The 17030-nt window shown below is 38.6% G+C and overlaps 1 protein-coding gene across 11 annotated transcripts in view; it reads left to right on the top strand.

Annotated features, from left to right (window-relative positions):
- Nucleotides 1-9659, top strand: part of PARD3 (par-3 family cell polarity regulator) — a 477274-nt gene extending 467615 nt beyond the window's left edge. For all 11 annotated transcript variants that reach the window (XM_067291891.1, XM_067291889.1, XM_067291888.1 and 8 more), the window contains 2 exons: nt 3923-4050; nt 7538-9659. In XM_067291891.1, the coding sequence (XP_067147992.1) occupies nt 3923-4050; nt 7538-7931 (522 nt within the window). In that variant the 3' untranslated portion in view covers nt 7932-9659. The remainder of the gene's footprint in view (nt 1-3922; nt 4051-7537) is intronic.
- The last annotated feature ends 7371 nt before the right edge of the window (nt 9660-17030 follow it).

Genomic DNA, 17030 nt, shown 5'->3' with positions numbered 1-17030 from the left:
CGTTTAATGTTTTCCTCATGCTGGGATCCACTAAAACCTGCTGCCCATTGCTGGTGGTGGTGGTCAATGCACCATGACCCAGGGGTACATTTTGTGCAAAATGAAAATAACGTTGTTTGGATAAAAGAGAGAAATGTGTAGAAACTTCTAACTTTGCAGTCCAGCTTTAAAAATAGTGTCTCTTTGAGAAGAGAGCTGTCTAATTTCATATATCTGAAAACATATTTTTGCAAGCTGAGTATTGTTTAACAATGCTGAATGCAATAACTATCATTGCACTTAAATCTATTGTGGAAGACATGGACATACATTTACTTGTATAATGCAGCCTTGGTTGTTATTGTGGCCTTGACCGCATCCTGATTTAAAAGGTCAGTGCTTGTCATACATCTCATTGCAAACAAGGCCACAGTTCTTATCAATTTGTACTGTTAAGACAGAGCTGTTGCCAGGTTTGTTGGATGGCTTCGAGGGGTTGTTATAATTGTACTTAGCCTTGTGTTACCCGGTTCATATCAGCATTAAAATTATCATGTTTTGTATTCCTTATACGTGATTTTGTTGTTGTTGAAGGATGTGAAAATAGTTTAACTTTTTTCCTCTGTGTATTTTTTTTAATTCTCTCCATTTTGTGCTGACATAAATGTGATACATCTGTATATAGATGTGTGTTTGTGTATATATTTTATATAGAAATATATAAGTATAAAATTATACTTTGGGAATTGAAGTAAAACTTACAAATTAGCTTTTGAATATTAAGATTGCTTAGGATATAAATATTTTTGTTTTAGACTCATTTAATTGAAAGCATATTGAAAAGATAAATCACAGTGTGGTGATTTGCATTTTTTTCTGAACAAGCTGAGGATACAAGAAGAAATGTGTTAAGTCTTTATATCATCATAGCCATATATCAAGGACATTCATTATGGTATCACCAAGGTTTTTAATGAAGAGAGTTTGAAGTAGCGCCTTTTTGTTAAAGAGATTGTTGAATGTACCTGCCTGTGTGTATATAATGCTATGTTATGGATTATATGATTACAAACAGGGGGAGTATTTTTATGTCTCATTGCCATATTTTTGGATGCTTGAAATCAGACAGCAGATTCCGTTATTTGAACAGCATATTGTAGATGTGAACAAAGTATAGACAGGAGTCCAAATAAGTATCCTTCTTTTCAGATCAGTTAAGTATTGCAAATCCACTTAATTTAACAGGACACACAGGTACTTATAATTTCAGAAAATGAGATGATTGATTTTAGATGTTTGCCGTAGGCCCTTCAAATAATAAATGTTGTCTATTAGATGAAAATCTTTGTGAACTGCTAAGAATCCATTCCTGACTCCTAAGAATTAATAATTGTAGGCATGGGCTACACAGGGCAGGCAGGTGTGATGGCCCCCACCGGTATTTAACCGTTGGTTTCTGTATGCATTAAACAAAATTCTCACTTAAGCAAAGTTTTGATTTCAATCCATTCTTAGTCCATTAGCGCTTTCAAAGCTTGTGTTACCTTAACAAAGGCTTTAGTGGTTATTTCAGCTCTCTGTGCATGTACGTATATTCATGCTTCCTTGATTTTTACATTTTAGTGTCTTGCATAAACCTAAATTTAGCAGCAGCTTCTAGGTATTGTATCAGACATTCTAGCTCCAACTGTTTGACAATTTAGCCATTCCCTGTACTGTAAAATCCATTAATTTATTTACAGTGAACTAAAACAAATGAAAAGTGAGCTTTCAAATAAAGAGAAGCGACTTCGATTTCATGTCTATATTTGACTAACTATAGTTTTTCAAGTATATGCAGACTTTCCAACATTGTTAAAGTAGAACCCATGAAATGATGAGATTGTCTTTAAAATCTTAGCTTAGATATTTTTATTCCTTATGAAGAAGCTGAGATGGGAACCTCTGAGTTTCTCTGTGGTTCTCTGTAAGCGGTTTATAACCACACTGGAGAGAGTTCACAAATAAATCTTGTGATTTTCAGGTAATCACTCACTTCCATAAGCTGAGCCCTTCAATAAAACACCAAATGCCAGAAGACTCTCAATAAAGTCAGGAAAGTTAGAAATGTTGACGTATGCAATAACTGAAATTGCCGCTCTATATGCGTAGCCCTTATTTAATATAGTAGGAAATCTCCACCGGGGTTCCTTGGTTTGGATATGTACAGCTTATTCATCTCGAGGAATTTCCCACAAGGCTGACACGAGTCTGTTTTCTGAACTTGTTGCTTCACCGTACCATGCTTCATTCAAACATTTTTTGTTAGAAGTACTGTTTTGTTGCGGCTGTTACAGAGTAGATCTATTCTGCAGGAGACATCAATGTTGTTGCATCAAGGATTCTTTTAAATTTTCTCCCTGGGTTACTCGTAGCTTTTGCTTTCACATTCTCATCCTTTTGCACGATAATCTTCCACTAACGGGAAAGGCAGACATTCACCAAATTTTATCTGTTAACTTCTGAGCTGCGCCTGATGTTCTTTCTGAAGTATATTGTTATTGGAGATGAAGTTTCTAAAGTCGTACACCTGTTTCATGTGTTATGTTTCTGGCTATTTGCAAGTACCTGACTACGTAGTAAGACAAAGGAGAAGTTTATGTCACAAATGACAACTTTCTGGGTTTTAATACTTGCCTTCAATTGTGAGAAGCTTTTGATAAGCCTTTTATCTTTCAGATGTTTGTCAGCCATTATGAGATCTGTCTGCTGCAGAAAGTCTAACAGTGAGAAACAAAAGAGGTGTTCCCTGCGAGGGAAACACACAGATGAAATGGCAAAAATATTTAGCAGAAGCATGTCTGATACAGGCTGTTTCACTCCCAGCCCCAGCGAAGTCTTTAGGCTCTCTAACCTCCCAGTGATTGGAAATAAGTTTTTTGAATAGAACTGATATTTTAAGAGAGAAAATAATACATTTTTTTCTTTGTTAGGTGAAACCTTATTATTAAAAAAATCCCCCCAAACCCCACAACGTTCTTTCCTATATTGTCGTTGTATTTAGCAGCTTGAAATCATGAAATTTGAATAATCATGTAAAATGAAAAGTGAAGTGTTTATAAAGGTAAATCTTTTCCTAATCCAAAGTTTGAATCCAGCCATTCTGCCGGATCTTGACTGGTAATGCTCCCTATTCCCAGAGAGCTCATCCACTTTTATGGGTTCTTAGTGTGCTGCCCAAAGTTTCAAATTGTCTCCTGGTTAAAATGTTACCTAAAATCCTTGTCTAAGGTACAGGATTCCCCATTATCTGCAAGAGACTTGCTAAATTTGTCTATGTGATCCTATCGAACCGGAAAATGTTACCGTATCTCTCACAAAAGCATGTGGTACATGTCTGGACCAACAGAAAAATAGGATGGGTCCTCTAAGGGAGAGCATCACATGAGTGTGCTGGTGAGATTTAAAAAAGCTGTGGTTCCCCCTGAATCCCAAACAGGAAAAGTTTATATATAATTTTTTTTTAAATGCTAATTTGATTGTGTTTACAGTTAATTCCTACTATCAAAATGCTGAGGGATAAATGGTATTACTCTATAATTAGCCTCCCTGGGTCGGATTCTCAGTGTGGGCGTAAATCCTAGCTTTAGCTTAGCTATGTTAATTTACATTGGCTGGGGATCTGTTCCACTGACTTCATTTAAATTTCAGCGTTACTACAAAAACACAACCCATTCTGGACGAGTATTTTTCTGATACATTTCAGAAATAGTAGGTCAGAAACAGAACCGGTAACGGAGGACACAGTGTTCTGGATCAGAATTTAATGTAATTATTATGAAAGAGCTACTAGAACTGCATGTTGATAGAAATATGCCTGTATGTATACAACGGCAATTTAAATGCTAGCTTTTTTGTGGGTATTTTTGTGTTTTAAGACATAAATATTTTTTTCACATTCTAGCCAAGCTCCAAGACATACTCGCAGAGTGGCAGACACTCAGTATCGGTAGAGGTTCAAATGCAGCGGCAGCGGCAAGAGGAAAGAGAGAGTTTCCAGCAAGCTCAGCGGCAGTACAGCTCATTACCCAGGTATGGGAACTGTCTGAAGCTGTTCAGCGTACGGGAGCCTGGAGCTAATTTCATTTGTAGAAGGAAAATGTTGTGCTTAGTGCAGACACTTCTGTTTAGCATTGATATAAGGTGGAATGTATTTGGTGTGGAAGAGGCATAAAATTCCTTAAGTGAGAGCATGTGGGAGCTGTTTATTTGGGCAGAATTACTTCAGAGCCGATTTCAGTGAGATTTGATGACACTCAGCACACAACAGAATTGAGACATTAAAACAAAGCTCCTCTTTGTGGGACACCATCCAGTTTCAGCTTCTGCAATTACAAAAGGCTCCTGAGCATGACATGGGTTGTCCCCCCTTGACATGTCAGATTGTTTTTTTCTCTTGCCTAGCTCCTTACTAGGTAGAAATTCTATCCTTGTGATGCTGATACAGAGGCATAAATTACGAGAAAAAAAAAACAAACAAGCAAGGCCTCGAACAAAAGAATATGGAACTGAGAAACTCCATCCAAAGTTCAGAGACCTCCAGGTTTCCAGTATATATGTTTCTTCTGAGTTACTGGATCATTAACAGTGGAATGCTGAAAATTAATACATTTTTTTCCTAAGGAAATCTGTATTCTAAAAGTTCTTAGGTTTTAAAATGAGCTGTTTGGGCAAAATGTCTTTTACTTAATATTTAGCTTTAAGAATTATGAAAAATGTACCCACCTTGCATTATAAATTAGATAACTGTCATAATTAAGCATTATACTAATAGTCTGTCCATTTTCAAATATTAATGGCGACAGTTGAATGCAGAATCTTTTACACTGCAGGTTGGTGTCAAATTTCCTTTGATTTTAGTTGTTCTTTCCAGACAAGGTTGTGTTAATTTTTGTCCCTGTGGGAAAATGTGGTTTGTGACTTGTTTTTTTACCAAAAGTGTGCTGTAACTATTTTATTGGAATGAATGGAAGATTAATAATCAAAGTTATCGTATCATGAACCTTACCAACATCTTTGAAAAAAACAAAACATGTCTCAAATTTCACATGCCACAGCACCTCTCAGTGTAGAATTTTTAAGTTCGGAAGTAGGTGACAAAAGAAAATGTAAAGTTATTGTGTTTTTTTTAATAAAAATAATGTTGGTTTGTCATTTTGAAAATCTTTAGATTTCCTTTGTTTCTCATCTGTACCTTACCTGTGAGGTGACTCACTTCCATATTGGTTTTCCTGAAAAGTTCTATTTAAATTTTGCTAGCCTCAGCAATGCGTTGATTGTGTGGAAAAGTGTGGATGCCAGTGTTGTTTTTATGCTGGGAGGCAGAGGGGGTCTTTTTAGTTTCAAAACTATGATTCCTAAGACTGGCTTCCCCTGTTCTCCTCAGTTGCTGGTAGCATCTAAAAGTTGGAAGTCAGTTGTAGTGCAAAGTTCCAGTGGCAGAAATTCATAATCCTAAGGAGAAAACTAACAAGAAATTTGGAAAATAATTCTGTCGGCCACAGAAATGCTGGTTTTTTGAAAAGAATGAGTGAGAGCTTCACTGAATGTGTTCTTTAACATGAGAAATGACTAATGAACTAGTAAGAATGCATGTTAATGAGTAATTAATGACGGTTTAACAATTGCCTTTGAGCACTGGTATCTATGCTGTGCAGAGAGTAGACAAAATTTGGGGGATTTTGTGCTAAAGTTGAGTGCTGTGAATACCGCGATTCACCAACAATAAACTGGGACATCAAGGTGTCCAGCTTTCCAGACTGTTCATAGCATTATGACTGATCTATAGAGAAATCTCATTCTTACCCAGAAACTTGGGTCCCAAGTTTAATGTTGCAACTGTGGCTCTGAAATGATTAAAGTTTGTGCTCTGGCTTCATTGTTAAGCTTTGTTGCTTTTCATCTTGTTTAGTCTCTAGGAGCCTCATTCTTTTTCCTTGTAAAATGTAAATCATTAATACAGAAGGCAAATAAACTCTTTAATCAATTTTAAGGAATCTTCCCAGAAAGACAGTGAAAGTGGGCCAACTAATTTTGAACAAGGACCAGAAAACAGTCAGTAAATTAAATTAGTCCAACTAGTCATCATTTTGTCCCATGTGAAACTCCAAGTAATGTTCAACTCCAAGTTAATTTTGTAGTATTTAAAATTTATCTTGCTCTAGATCAGAAACCTGACAGTTTCGTAGCCTACAGAGGTTCATTCAGTTTTCTCATGTTCCAGGAAGTGTTAAAACATGGCTCAAAAACATTGTTTCTTTGGCAAAGTAGGGTATGCAAATACCAACAAGAGCTATAAAAATTGCATAAGAATTTATGTTATAATTTATGCCGTAATAATTTACCTTCATCCTGAATAACAGTTTTCATCCACATTATCAGAGATATCTCAAAATATATCATGAAAAAAGGTAGATATGGTCATTTTCAACTTATATGTGTGGAAGGATGATTGCAAAAACATTAAGTGACTTGTTACTTTTACTAATGGTAGAAAAATTCTCCAGGCCTCCTGTCTCTCCACTGCATATTCATTGGATGAGGCCACATTGAGTCATGTTGTGTTCTGACATGAAAAACTGAGCCATATATACGCAACTAAATGATTTTCTTATTGATTAATGTCCCAATATATTTTGTTTTACTGCTTGATTCTTGTACACTAATTTTAATCTCAAAATGGGTATCTCTTTCACTGCGGCACAAAATTGTTTACTTTATCATCACCAATCTTATTTTAAATTCATAAAAGCATCCAGCAATTTGATAGTAAATTAAAGATATTTCAAAACCATAATGTGTCTTCAAAATAATGTAGTGAGTTGTTGTGAAAAGAGATAAGAATTTGTAATTCCTATATGTATTTGCTTTATCTATCTACCCCATGGAGCCAGAAAATAAGAAAAAAACGTTATCTCTGCCTTTTCTTTTATAAAAGTTATAGTAAACTGGGAAGCAGCCCTGATAGCACAAAGCTCCTTAGTTTTGGGACTGGGAAGACGAAACTCTCATCTGTAAAACTAGCTATCAATAACGAGCTTTATCTTCTGATTTGTACAGCTTTAGAGCAAGTGTTTAAAAGATCTGCCTGTTGCATTTTTAATCAAGTGGAAGTCTAGATCCAAATCTTTCACAAGGGACTTTACAAGTGCTGCTTGTTATCTGGTTGCTTAGGGAGCACAGCATTTTGTATGGTCTTTCCTAGTTTGCAGCTGAGTTGTTGCACTTTTTCCTTGAGAACATGATGGCTGTTGTAGCACTGGATGCATATTCACAACATATTCCTACTGAGGAGGCGGTGCGTAGAAACATAGTTCAACTCTATAGGAAATGTTCTCCAAACAAAAGAGAAAAGGTGCCTCCTTGGGGCAGAAGAGAACGTGACTTATTGAGAATGCTATAGCTGGGGAAAACTGGTCACCTCTCAAGAGCACTCTTCTTTTCCGGGGACTCTTATCAGTAGCATTAGAAGGGGAACTGGAAGGTTTGTTTTAAATGTATCTTCCATTTCTATTTTCAGGCAAAGCAGAAAAAATGCCAGTTCTGTATCTCAAGACTCCTGGGAGCAGAGCTATTCTCCTGGTGAAGGCTTCCAGACTGCAAAGGAAAACCCCAGATATTCCAGCTATCAGGGATCAAGGAATGGCTATATGGGAGGACATGGCTTCAATGCCAGGGTTATGCTAGAAACACAAGAACTGCTCCGTCAAGAGCAGAGACGGAAAGAGCAACAACTGAAAAAAAAAACTTCTTCTGAAGGACCTAGCAACTATGACTCATATAAGAAAATTCAGGACCCTAATTATACCCCTCCTAAAGGTCCTTTCAGGCAAGATGTACCGCCTTCACCATCTCAGGTAGCCAGGCTGAACAGATTACAAACACCAGAAAAGGGAAGACCATTTTATTCTTGAGTTGAAGAAAATGAAGATCTACTTATCACGCAATAAGGAACATTTTCATATAAAGACTTCTATTTTGAAAACTTTTTAAGCTGATGGTACTAAGGAGTATATCCATTGTCTGTTTCAGTGCCTTTAACAATATGGGCAGAGAGCTGGTGGGCCTTATGTCTTTGCCATTCTGTCTCAAGTGTTACATTCATGGAAGGATTTTCCACCATTTGACAATCACAGCGTAAGTGGGCAACATGTCTCCCTTGGTTACCACGTCTTGTAGCCCAGTGCAGTAGTTGTCAATGGCTTGTTACTAGGATTTGTTGTAATGTGTTTTACTTTGCAGTGAGTTATTACACCAACATACAGCTTTCTGGCATAAAATTAATGAATTTGAGGTTGAATTAAGCATTGGCATGTCTTTTTTTATTTCTCTTGGGTCAGGAGGGAGGTTACATATCACTCTCAAATGGATAAGGCTTAGTTCTACTCTGGTTCACAATTCTAAAATGTTTTATGGAGGACTCATTACCAGTCTTTGTTGATCAATATTTAAGTGTCTATATGCTGAAAAACTGTCCTTCTCCTATTATGCACATACGCACTCTTTTTCTCTCTCTCTCCCCACTCTGAGCTTATTAAAAAAAGCCTTTATCATGACTCACGAGCAAAATAATATTAGGCTTTCACTTATCCTGAGAATCCTGTTGCGATTGCCTTGTATCCTAATACACAGCCCATTACAAATGAAGTAACTGGAGAGAGAGACTATTATATTTATAAATACAGTCACAGCCAAGCCCTTGACTGGTATATTTTATTATTTCATTAAATATGGGGAATCATGAACAAACATACAAGTGGGTTCTGCTTTGTTCTACTTTTAATTTAATTTGGTCATGTGACAATTGTGTCTAGGAAAAGAACAAGGGAGGTATTCATCCCATGATCATCTGATATGTATTTGTCTTTATTTTGGCAAGTTTCTGAGTGAACTTAAAGCAAGAGTGAATGAAATTGGACTTTTTCTTTAGATCAAAAAACTGAAAAAAGTAAAAATTCCTCTTTTTACAATTTGTGACGCTTTGTGGACAATTGCCTTGTGCTTCCGTATACCGTATTGTTGCATCATGATACTACATTAAAAAAAAACTTTAAGTATATGAATGAGAGATAGGTGGAGAAAAACTGTTACACACCATCCTGAAAACATGTCAGTATCCAAAAATAACTGAAACTAAAAAGATTGCTCTAACAGTGAAAAATATTTGAATGTGCATATGGGATATGAGAATTTCTTTTGCAGCAGCTGTTTTTATGTTTGTTGGTCTGAACTTCATGTATTATAAGAATATAGCTGGGTTGCTGAAGTGCCTGCAAATCCTGATGTGAAAAGGCTTGAGAATGGATCTCAGCATATCTTGTATAAAATGGAAAGAAAGAAAGCAAGAAAGAAAATCATGTATTGCGTGATTGAAAATATGCCTATTTTTTTTTACTGGCACATTTTATTTTTGCGCCAACTTGTTTCTAGAATATATGTGAAATATCAGAACACGTACCTGTGTCTTTTATGCCTATTTGTTAACGTTTTTTGTTGTTAATAATGTACTCCATGTTTAAAAATTGTTACTAATGTAAGCACAGTGACATTGGATGACAATAGCTCTTTTACGCAGAATTTACAAAACTGTGTAAAATGGCTTTCTGTGTACATATGAAATTTAGAATAAAAGGCTGTTTCCATCCTCGTCTCGGTATTGCATGTTGAACCTTATGAGAACTGCTGCAGACATTGGTTTGAAAAATATTTAACAGATGTTATTTTACCCTTTCCTAATGGTTTGTGTGTGTCTTTCTGTGAGCGCTTATAAACATAGGCAAAAAAAAAAGAAAATAAAAGATTTGTAGCCCAGCTGAACACCTGAAGACTATCCTCAGGGGTAAAAAACGCTCAGTTAAACGTCTGATGTTATTTTGAGCCATACCTGAGACATTTAAAAGGTTCATTCTTCCGACTGCCTCCCCCGGCAGCCTGTAAGGCTGCGCCGTGGGCCCTGGCCCCGCGGGGAGGAAGCGGGCACCCCGGCCGAAGCCGGGCAAGCGGAGACCCCTCTGCGCTGAGGGTGCGTTCTGGGCTCTGGTGCGAGCCCTTGACAGCCACGTTGATGCGGTGGAAACGCAGGGAGGCAGATTCCCAAATAAAGCCGTATTTACAGTGCCACTGATGCTCTGTTTCCCCCATTAGCGCTGAAGCTGTGTCTGGTTTTCTCCCTCTTGCCCTCTCTTTGCCTTTTGTCGGATACCGCAGGAATGTCAATCATAATTCTGTGTGTGCTTGACACCGGTCCGTTGCCATGGCAATAGTAGTGTCAGATTATTCACTGTGACTTTAGTGTGGCATCTCGAGGGGGAGAGTAGCGGGAGCTGCGAAGTGGACAGGCAGCTTTTGGTGCCTGAATAAACCGAAGGCACGGTTTTGCAAAAGACCTCAACTGCAGCGGCTCGCAGTCGTGAGTAGGAAATAACTGTATTTGCAGTTTAGCGGGTCTTGCTGTCTCATCTGCTGACTGGGGTCCCAGCTTACATAGTTCAATGTTTCTGTGGAATCGTTTGGACAGGCAAATAATTGCAGGCACTAAAATGCACCCACGGGAATGGAAAACAGGTTGAAGCCCTTTTCGAAATAAGGTCTCTGATAAACTGTTGTAGGAAAGGGCACATGCTTGGAAAAGTATGGAGTACAGGATGTTTTATGTGTGAGAATGGCATATGTTAAAGTTTACTCTTGTATGAAACTGCTCTTCAAGGTGTTAACAATTTGCCATAATTAGATGTGTTCATGAGAGAAGGCAGATGTTCTCTTTGGGCAATGTCTGTGTTATGTTAGCAAAGAATAAGGTCTTTTTCTGGCTTCATCATCCTGTCTTCTTCCTGACATAGCATAGACAGGATTTCTAATATTAACTCTCATGAGTTGCAAAGGGTGATAAGGAAGTGGGAGGGAAATGTTTTAATAGAAAATGACCTTTAGTTCTGCATAGTGAAGAGATCCAAAAGTTAATTGAGCTAACTACATTACTGCAGTAATTTGTTTGTGGACGTATTACCATTACGAGATTAACTCCGTAACATTAGCGTATTTAAGAATGGTCACAGGACAGACTGTGAGGGAGCTTACAGCGTCAAGCAGTGGGTGTAAAGCTTACACATTTTCTCTCTTGAAACCCTAAAAAAACCATCTGCAAAGCCTGCTGGTATTTTATCAAAATAATTTGTTAATGCTATTGCAATTCCATGGGAAAGTTTAATATTATTAATGTAGAAGACTGCTGCCTTTCTAAAAAAGCTTACTTCCCTTCTTGTTATAGGGCCTCCTTGGAAACAAGAGTGCAGCCTTAGTGAGTTATTTTATGGGCCAAATATTTTAATATATGTCTTTGAGAACACTGCCATCAAAAACAGCTAAAAATGGCATAGAGCCCAGCTGAACATGGTCGGAAAGTACAGTTGCCATTTATTGCTGGCAAACAGCAGGAAGAGCAACAAAAGAAAATTTAAACCAGTCACGACTGGTGACTCGGCGGCCTGCCTTTCAAAGCCGTGCCGATGTTTTGCTCACGTTTGTTCTGTTTACCAGAGTGTCTGTAACATTGCATTTATCTGTGCTGGGTATGTCGAGAAGGGAAGGGAAGAAACCTTGGCCAGACAAGGAAGAGATGTGCCAGATTAGCAGTGTTGGCTAAACACAGGATATTCTTGAGTAATTCAAACCTTTGAACTTGCGTTGTTGAGACTTAAAGTGAATTTGGCTATTGCATGTCCTGGCTTGCAAGTCTGTCTTCAAAATATTTCCTAATTTTATTTCCTGTGCCTGACTCTTTCTTCATCGTTCTCTCCTGAGTCCTCAGTCTAGTTTGTCAGACTTGTGAGAAACAAGTCAGGAATGCATGTGCCCAAAAAATGCTCATCTATTCTTTGTCCTGCTTTTGTGCCACCACACCCTGGCCTTCCAGGCTCACTTTAATGTGCAGACCTAACTTGGTAGAGGAAGAACGAGGGTCAGAAATCCAGGACGGGGAGCTAATTTCGTGAAAATAGGTTGTGTGTGTGTGCTTGTACATGTGAGTGAGAGAGGGAGAGAGGCACAGATTGGATTCATTTGCTTTGAATTCATGTCCAGCTTGAAATCCTCTTCAAATATCTTGTAGCATTTCTTCCATCTGTGCAGAAACCAGCTGATGATTTGATGCACATGGTTATAGTTTCATGCCCTCCCGCACATCTTTTCTATTTTGTATTAGCATCATACTGTCTCTTTTACATCTGCTGATTAATTCTCTTTCATTTATTTGTTTCTCTTAATGGCATGGAGTTCATTTATATCCTAGGCTGCTTCTTGCCAGTGATGGATATTTCTCTCTCAGCTTTGCAAACTTATTTTAATATTTTCTGTTCCCAGCAGTAGTTATCTTTTGTAATTTACACTTTAATCACATTTTAAAAATTGAGAATGGAAACTTGAGTTGGGATTATTCAAGAGCAATATAAAGAATGTGGCTTTGATTTCTATTCTGTGTGCAGTGCACACTTCCCAGCCAGCTTTAGGAACTGTGCAGAGTGGTGTTTGACTGAGATGAAGAAAAACGTCAAGCCCAGGAGTTTAGAAGAAAAAAAGTTAAGGAAAGTTTTGAAAATATTTATGCCCACTCCATGCTAGAGACTGTCAAAAAAAGATATATATAAAAAAAAGAGAATTCTTTAAAAGTATCACTGTCTCTCTGAATGAGTGATGGTTTCAGAGCTCGGACAGACACGGCTGTGGTTTAAAGATGACTGGCTGGACCCGGGGGTGCTGGTGCCCCTCTTAAGGGTGCTGGGGCCCACTTCCCTTGGGAATTGGCCCCTGAAATGCAGTTTTCACCTGCACATCTCACAGCAACCCGGAATGGAAATGGATTTATGTGCATAGATTGAGCTGAAAATTGCAGTGACATCTGTCAGAGAGGGAGGGAGCGCAGCCGCGGGTGCGAACAGCTTCGGGCCTCCCATTTTCATCTGCTGCTTCTTGTTTGTTAGAGGCTTAGGAAAATAAGCAAAGGAAGGAAGGGTGAGGGCGAGGAGTAAAATGTGAGCAAGGGTTCTCCGCTTCCCTCCTCTTGCGCCGGTAGCTGTCAGCATTGCAGCCGCTGGCAGTGGTTTTGGTTTTCTGTTATTGCCCCAAAGGCAAACTGACAAACTAGTGGGCAGCAACCTCGCTGCAAAATGCACGGCGTCCTAGCGAGTCGCTCTGCAGCCTTGCCCGGTGGATGTGAATGAACAACACAACAAGTAAAGCAACTTTACTGTCCCTCCCGTGCTTCCTCTGCGGGTTCCCTGGGGCGTGTTTAGATTGTCAGCTCCTCTGGACGAGGGGCTGGTCTAGGTTTTTTCCTGTCTAGAACAGAATACTATTGTTGGCACTGAGAGCTAGTCAATATTTGGGTTTTCTGTGTGAAAGGAGCTTTGTAAAGTTATTTTATATGGATTACTTGCAGTAGGTGTGTGAGACTCCCAGTTTAGTTATATTCCTAGTCCTGGCAATATTCTCATTTATAAGTAGGGAGCATATTGCTGGAGCCAGGAGTAGCTTGCTACCTTTGATAGTTAAAATAGTTAACTTTGATAGTTAAATTCCTCAGGTCTCTTCATTTAACTGGGGGGGGGGGGGGCCTACCTTTTTACAGCTTTTGCAGGGGGGGAGCGAGAGATCTCCTGAAAATAGGAAATAAGTTCCCATGGACACTTGTTAAAGCTGGAGAACTATCTGCAGGAACGAGATTTCAAGGAACTGCAGCCTCTGCCAGGACCCCAGAGCCGTTATCGCCTCTGCATTCAGCAGCCTGGAGAAGACACTAGTTTTCATTGCCCCACTGATATAATTCTTATTCCCACTTAGAACTTGCTAAAGACCGAGAACCTGTTCTGGGTACGCGTCAGATTTTATTGGCTTCCTCAGGGACAAGCGCAAAGCTTCATAATGCCTCAGCTGTAGCCAGGTCATAAAAAGCCAGTGGGCTCTTAGGAACAGGAATGTCTTTGCCTAAAACTTCATGTCCAGTGATGATGTACATTTTGTTTCACTCTCCCAGCCATCTGTTGGTCCCTGTCTGTGACCCACGTTCCTCAGCTTTCTCGTGTATGGTACATTCGGGCTCTGCCCTGTGGCCCCTCCCAAACTGTGTGAACTGTTTTAATAAATAATTGCTTATAAATAGTACTAACTATAATTTATGAATACCAAATAAAATAATCTAATCAGTTATTTGCCAATAACTATCTGGGCTGTAAAGGAAGGCAAATTTATGCTACAGGAACTTATGCTACAGAAGATTTAAGTTCAGGACGTCTTTTCTCTGTTTACCTTCTGAAACTCAACAGAGGGTTAATCCAATCAGCTGTAGCATAACAAGGACTGGAAAAAGAAAAGTCTTGTTTTCGTGCCTGGTTGATGTGTTGCAAAAGTCTATTTTATAATCTGGATTGAATTCATTGTAATAATTTTCCACATATTGTTTATTATTTCTAGAACTATATAAAATCCTATTAAAAATAGAAACCACTAAATTATGCAACCTGTTGCTACCCATGAGCTCAGTTAATACTAAAGCCAGCAAAGTAGAATAGCTGCATTATGACTGTGAAATAATTTGTGTTTGTATATCCCGTTCTTTGTTTAAAAAAATAATGCACAGAAATTTTTATCAATAGTAGTATACAGAATTTTACAATTGTTCACCCTTGTTTTTTAAAGTCAGTTTGCATGAATGACTTTCCCATCTTTATGCAGAATTTTTCCACATTTTTGTTGACTAAAATATTACTAATCTAATTTCCTATTAAAAAACTCATTTCCAGCATTGCAGAGCTGAAAGGTGCTACCAAGCATTTAGTCTTCAATTTACATACAACAAACCCTGTAATCTGATGGGGGATTTCACACAAGGATGGCTGCATGCAATTATATGGGCAAAGAAAAATTTTAGTCCTCGACTCTGCTCGATGTTCATTTCATCTGTTGAGCTCCCACAGAGACTTCGCCTATTGTTACATTGCCTATTGATGTGGACTTAAAAGTGGAAAAATTTACACAGTGTTGTTGTACTAGGTTTTCAAAGCTGTTTGCATTTCTTTTATTTTTTCTTTCTTTTTAATTATAATTTGGGTTTGTTGGAAAGGGACAAAGTAACCAGATTGGAATAATTCATTTGAGTTAACACTCATTGACAAGACAGCATTAAGCATTCTCCAGATGAAGCATCAGTCATGAAAGATGGAGGGATAATCCTAATATTACAACTCAAGTAAATTAGTTTTCTCATATATATTCCAGTGTTGCATCAAACTGTACCAGTTCTTAATACTTGCATAATAATATGCACTTTTAAATGATGCCAGAAATTATTATTACAACAGAGAGATGGTTCAGTGTTTATGTTTATTAATGTGGGAATGTTGGAAGAGTATTTGATATTAAATGTCACAGTCTAGAGTGACTGGAGTTAAACAGCTGTAAAAATGATTGAGAAGATTTGGGCAAATAAATATAAATGGCTAACAGACCTCCACAGGCTGCCACAGGGGAAGCGCATCTCGATGTTGCATCTTTGACATTGCAGAAGAAGTGCAACCGGGTGGACCGGTGCATTTGGAGAGGTGCTGACAGGAGACTGGGAACACAGGGCAGTGGTGAGCATCCGCCTAAACCAGATTTGCTCCTTTCAAGTACATGAGAAATGTTTGTGTCTTGGCTGGCCTGTGTCTTTCTTGCATGTGAAGACTGGCACAATTTAGCTGTATCTGTCCATAGGTAGAAAGTGGAGATTTTTTTTTCTAATTGTGTGAGATTGGATACAAATGTCTGCTCCAGTCTTTCTTGGTTGCTCTCCGGAGCTTTAGCTCAAAGCTGATGGCGCAATGGCCATGAAGGCCAGAACATTTTTCCTCCAAACAGAAGGTGGGAAGAAAGTGGGGCAGAGACTTTGGACTTGAGGAAAGAGCAGCTGCCTGCTGGGGGTACTGGAGGGGTTCCTGACGTCAGTCAGAAACCACCTCTGATGATTTTTCTCTTCCCAAGGTGAGGTGAGGCAGAGGGAGAAACAAGAGGAGGTTGAGTTTTTGTGTCTGAAAGTTTGTCTTTTTTTTTTCTTAATAATTCACATTAATCTACTTGAAGGTATTATCTTGCTCTCCTTACACTTTGCCTTGCCTATGTGCTAGGCTGTCATTATTACAGCAGTAGAAGCTGTAATAATAATGTGGATTTAACTTAACTGTTAGATTTCTTCTGACTTAACTGGTATGCTGCAAAGTCAATATGACACTCACATTGGCACTCTCCATCCCTGCAGAAGGACTGGGACATGGGACTCAGCCTGGGAAGGAGGGTCTGAAAATGTGTCTTGGTGCTCTGTAGATCATAAAAAAAGAAAGAAAAAAGGGTATATTACAGAGCAGTTTATCTTCTAGTTATACCATCTGTGTTCTCCCAGTCCACGCTAGACTACAAATGAAATGTGGTTAAGGGTTTATCTCCCTGTAAATACCATGTGTATTTATTGAATGATGACTGATCTGCGTTATTATGACATTTGATCGGGGGTGTTCACATCCAGCTGGTAGAGTTTCAGCAAGGGGCTCTAAGAGCCGCAACAGTTCTCCTATTGTCTTTGGTTGGCGTTACAAGGCAGCAAGGGAAGCAATACAGCCAGCGATGCAGTAATCTAATACAGAATACAGCCTGTGCCTTTTGTTAAACATCTTCTCCTAAAAATGCTGGCAAGTACACATTGTTTCCTTATCATTTTTTCCTCTTGAGAGATTTCAATTCCATTTACCCCACAGGCCCAAATCCTTCCTGAACATATGAGTTAGACAGCAAGGAGGATTACTAGAAATAGCACAGACAATGACCAAAAGCCGTCTTGCGTGCCTTTTCTTTCCAGCCAGCCACTCACCTTTCGTTATCAAGGGGATGAATACCATACCTGACTGCATAATCAAAATCCAGTGACCTGTCAGTGCACTCAGTAAAATAAAGCTCTCTTGCTGTTTCCCTTCGACTAGGCTTCAGTTCTG

The sequence above is a fragment of the Apteryx mantelli genome, chromosome 2 (genome assembly GCF_036417845.1).
Source record: "Apteryx mantelli isolate bAptMan1 chromosome 2, bAptMan1.hap1, whole genome shotgun sequence".
In the NCBI taxonomy this organism is placed as follows: domain Eukaryota; kingdom Metazoa; phylum Chordata; class Aves; order Apterygiformes; family Apterygidae; genus Apteryx; species Apteryx mantelli.
The sequence above is the reverse complement of the archived record's forward strand: the minus strand, read 5'-3'. Positions and strand labels throughout refer to the sequence as shown.